The sequence below is a fragment of the Arachis ipaensis genome, chromosome B02, assembly GCF_000816755.2.
Source record: "Arachis ipaensis cultivar K30076 chromosome B02, Araip1.1, whole genome shotgun sequence".
NCBI classification, from domain to species: Eukaryota; Viridiplantae; Streptophyta; class Magnoliopsida; order Fabales; family Fabaceae; genus Arachis; species Arachis ipaensis.
Window position 1 is genome coordinate 94,912,138 of NC_029786.2, and position 5,396 is coordinate 94,917,533.

Sequence of the window (5,396 nt, forward strand, 5' to 3'; positions counted from 1 at the left end):
AATCATAAAAGATTTATCTCTTAATATTATGATCACTATCACAATGATAAATCTCTAAATTTAATTAAGGACCTTATTATATTAACATTTTAATATAATAATAATAATAACAAATTATTTGAGACATGATTGATTCGATTGTGGTCATACTCCTTATTCCCAACAGATTCTATGAGTAATTATTGAAGTCTTGCCTAGAACTAACTCTAACCATCACCCTCTTCTCATTAAAATGGATAAAGATAGGATTGTTGTTCAGAATAGACCCTTTAGGTCCGAGGCTATGTGGACCTTCCATTTAGAGTTTACAGATTCCATCAACAACAGCTGAAAGAAGGGGATAGGAACACTAGATATTACTATACTAAAATCATCATCAGAAGAGGAAAGAACAAGATACACAAGTTCAGAGACTCTGAAGGAGAATAGATAGAAAAGGAAGACCTAAAGAGACACATAATCAACCACTTCCAGAGCCTTTACCAAGATCATGTAAGTATTCTTCCGATTGGGAGATTACATTTAAATCAACCTAATTTTTGTGATTTGGATTGCCGGAATTTTATGGCTACACTAACAGGATTGAAAATAAAGAATGCTACTCACAACATCGGATCTCTGAAAGCCTCAAGAAGCGATGGTTTTCCAACCCTTATATACAAGAAAAATTAGGAGCTCATGAGAGAAAAAGTTTGTGATTTCATCTAGAATTGTAGAAGAAATCCAAGCCTCATTGGACTTTGCAACAAAACCTTACTAGCACTAGTGCCGAAGCTAAATAATCCTAACCTCATCAAACAATTCATACCTATATTGCCATGCAACGTGAGTTATAAGATTATAACCAAGATTCTAAAGAAAAGGATTAAACCTCACCTTAATGATAGAATAGCTATCTATCAATCGAGCTTCATTCTTGGAAGAAAAATCCAAGATAATATTTTGATAGCTAAAGAAATGATAAATACAATGAAGAGGTTGAAAGGAAAAAAATAATTTATGACCATCAAGATTGATTTTGAGAAAGCTTACGACAAACTTAATTAGAACTTCATTGAGCATAGACTTCATAACTTTAAATTTTCTCAAAGCTTATTTACTCTTGTCATGAGTTGCATTAGTTTGGTCTTCTATAACATCATTTGGAATGGAAGCAGGACAGAGGATTTTGTACTATATAGAGGGTTGAGATAAGAGGACTCAATTTTGGTATACCTTTTTGTTATATAAACTCTCCCACTTCATTAAAGACCAGATTCAAAAACATATATAAAACCTATGAAAGTAAGAAGAAAGAGACAGCGTCATTTCACATTTAATGTTTGCAGATGATGATTTGTTTCTTTTTGCAGAAACCACCACTGAGCAGATGAGGAATATTAAAAAGGTGATGAAAATGATTGGAAATGCAAAACACTAAACTGTGTAATTTGCATTAGCATTATATTTCTTACATAAACACACAAGTCTTTAGGTAGCGTTTGTTTTGAAGTACTAGGATAGAGACTGAGAGACTGAGACTCAGTATCATATTTTTAATTTTTCAACACAAAAATTTATATATCTTATTTTTTTCAATAGTAAAAAATTTATAACTGTTTAATATTTAAGAGAATCTGTATTTTCTTTAATTATATAGCTCTCAATTTACAAGAGTGGAAAAAAGATAACAAAGTTGAATCCTTCATTTCATTTCTAACGAATAGGATTGCAAGCATCTGGAACAGCAATGCCTTTATAAGCCTTGCAAACAAAGTACGTGAAATTTGCATAGTCCTGATCATGAATTAACACAAAAACATCATTAGTCTTTGTGATGAGTGTGTACATAATTATAATTAATTATGATCTAGCAAAATCAAAACTATTAAACCAACCACCTTCATCAGTCCATGACTCCAACAAAAGGATTTTAAATTAGCTCACTCAAAATGATCAGAACGAAAAAATCAATTAATCTACTACATCACATTTTCTTTATATTTTACATATTATAGGTATTTCTTCTATAAAATAAGTTAGTTATAAAATCTTTTCACTAATTTTATTGTTATTGCAAATTTGTAAAGATACTCACTGCTGTATATATGTGTAGCACTATCTTTTATAATCATTCAATAAAAAATACATACAGAAAATACCTATTTTCTTCTTACCTTCTAAGTTTTATTAAAAACATCAATAATTCATTTACTACTTTAAAATGTATTCAAGTATAATATATATTACTCAAATATATTGATTTATAAATGTACTAATTTTTTTAAGTAAACCAATATGTTCATGAATGAGAAGAAAAAGAGAGATAAATTAAAGGACAAACTTGGGCAATTGGCTGGTTGTTAATCACCACCCATGGCAGAAATGAATGGGGTGGATTAAGCTTTGTGGTTTCATCAATGCACTTCTTTGCAAGCTGCATATAATTAAATTCAAATTCAATGTTAAAATAATATAACACTTTTTTTCTTGAGGAATAATAAAAGACTTTAGAAGTTAGAAAAATCTACAACTCTAGTATATAGTGGAAACTCACCTGGAGTTAATTTTATGTAAAATTGATAACTGAGAGTTGTTAAATGATAATTTAGTTAAACTTATCAAATTATTTAACAAATTCTTAGTTATCAACTTTCCATGAAAATTAACTGCATATGAATTTCCATAATAGTGTACAGTGTTTGATTGAAACGTGCAATCATACTTAGGTGTAGCTGTATGCTAGGAAACGAAAAATGACAAATATGTGCCCATAAATCACGGTAGTCAAATAGAAAATAAATAAATAAATACTAGAAAAGTTTCACAATCTAATTAACTAGACAGTTAATTTTTTTAAATTAACATTAAATAATTTTTTAATCTTAAATTTTATATCCTAAATTCTACAAAACAAAAAATAAAAACTAAAAAAATAGTTTATAATAACAAAATTTGACTAATATTATCTGTTTAAAAATTGATTTCTTATACTACTTTTGTGGATAAATATTAGTTTTCTCGTAACCAAATAGAATATCATAGCAAGTACAAACTCCCAATTCACATTGCTATGTTATCTTATCTTAGTTAGCCTGAAAAAAAACTAAAAAAAATGTAAAAATAACCTCTGTTCCATTTCCTCTGCTGCAATTGAGTATAGATGCAAGAGGCAAACCCAATTGATCAAAGCAATCCTGCCACTTATTGCTTCTTCCCTCAATTGCTAGAAACTCAAAGCAATAAATCAATCCATAATACTTGCCCTGCATCATAATATATATATTTTGTATTTTAATATATATTTTATATTGATAATTAATTTTAGTATACAGTTAATATGATTGAAAATTATTAAAGCATTTGAAATTAAGGTGTTATTTATCTTAAAGAATTAGAGAAGAAATTAAACCTTATACTCACCACATCAGACCATAGATTCATAGCACATGATTCCAAAGAATTTAGAATGCATTCATCTTGTCCATTCTGCCAAATTATCATGCATAATTAGTGTGAATCAAACATTGAAGATTATACATCGTATTCTTGTTAGATATTTGTCCAAATACAAAGAGAATTTAAAACCAATTACGAATGGAAACTTAGGAAAACAAATTAAAAATATTGAAATAAACAATGGCTGAAATCATGGAAGATTTTATAAATATTCTATGGATTGCACTAGTTATAATGTGGGATTGTAATGTGGGGTGTCCCTTAGTCTTGACATGAAAATGAAATTTTGTCATGTCTAAAAATGTGGTACAGAAACAAAGCCTGGTGTCCACAACTTTACTTATCGATATTGACTAACCAAAAGTTAGTTCTTACACTTTCTCCTCTTCAAAATGTGATAGGTTATAAGAATTTCTTTTAGAAATGAACAAAACTGTCATGGTTTTTTACTGAGATAGTAAACATATATATGAGTCAAGCATTATTGAGTCTCCTGAATCTTGATAATAAATTACTTTTGTACTTCCTTGTCTACTTCAGTTTTTTATGTAAGGAAAAATAAGTGAAAAGGAAGAGTGGCAATGCATCAGTGATTAATTACATTGTTGTTATCATCAATTCTTGAATCAATAGAAGGAAATAAATTAAACTCATTTCCTTTTAGTTCTAAGTTCTCTCATATAATTGAGCTGTTGGCAATTAAGTAATCAACTATCACCACTCTAGAGCAACCAAAACTAAAATCAATAATGGCAATATTTTCCCGGTAACACACAAAATTAATGAAGATAATATAATTAGAGCTAAAAGTAACAAGAACCTGGCATGATATGGAATTGTTGGTGACATTGACATGAGAATTGGCATAAGGGACTAATTGGAGATTCACAATGCTGATGAGATTAGTGTTGAATATCTCATAAAGATTCTTGATTATGAAAGTAGCACAAGGTTGGCACAAACTTTCATAGTACACTGAGAGATTAACTTTATTATTATTCTGATCAGCAACAAAAAGTGGACTAATAATCTCATCACTACCCTTTGATTCATAGATGAAGATGAAAAAAAGGACTAATGCCATCACAATGGTTATTGCTGCTGGTTTTGGAGAAACAGAAACAGAAACCATCTTTGTTTTTTTTTTTTTTTTTCTTTTCTCTTGATCATGAAAAGTTAGAGACTTATTTGGTACAGTGTTTTTTAGGTTTAAGAGTGTGTAAACTGTGAAATTTGGAAGAATATTTGGTTTGACACGTCTCTTATATATGAGAGCAAAGGGGTTTGTGCGAAGTGAGATGCTTGCTGTACAGAGTTTCCTTTTTTGAATCTTGGAGAAAAATTTTTTCTTTGCGCATATATGGCTCAACCCGACAGGTCAATGACTAATCTGTCGCAAATCTGAATTTCATTCAAAGATTTGCCGCTAACTAATGTGCTGTTGCATGCAAAAGGCGGAATTCAAATTCTCTATGGTTGATTAAATGGATGCCAACCCAAATTAGTTTTGGAAAAAAATTATTTAATATAATTGATTTTTTTTAGAAAAAAACATTATATAGGTTTTAGCTGCCTCTTCTGTACTGTTTGGTTCCTATAGAAAAGGGGAGATAATGTTAAATGGTAGAGCTCATTTTTAGTTTTTTGGGGTTTTTTTTAATTATAGAGAAATAATTGAAAATCATGTGACACATTTTTTTTACTTATCTATTTTCGAAGTATAAAATTATCTTAAAATTTTGTTTCAGAAAAAGAATACATTTTTTAATTGTTTTTTTTTACTCTGTATATGTTTTTTGTGTTCATTATCTCTCTTTCTATTGTCTAAAGACAATAATGGAATGCTACCATGAGAACGGTACATAAGTAATCCAACATTCTAATTATAATGTTTCTAGTTAATTTAAAAAAAAAAAGTAAAAAGTAAAAGAAGTAATATATTTTCATAGATTTAAATA

At 28.9% G+C, this 5,396-nt stretch overlaps 1 protein-coding gene across 1 annotated transcript; it reads right to left on the minus strand.

Annotated features, from left to right (window-relative positions):
• On the minus strand, window positions 1,536–4,692 carry LOC107628484 (gamma-interferon-inducible lysosomal thiol reductase-like). Its single transcript, XM_016331137.2, has 5 exons — window positions 4,259–4,692; window positions 3,403–3,468; window positions 3,108–3,245; window positions 2,324–2,416; window positions 1,536–1,776 (listed from the first exon to the last, which is right to left on the minus strand). The coding sequence occupies exons 1-5, from the start codon at window positions 4,568–4,570 to the stop codon at window positions 1,696–1,698; spliced, it is 690 nt and encodes a 229-aa protein (XP_016186623.1). The 5' UTR covers window positions 4,571–4,692; the 3' UTR covers window positions 1,536–1,695.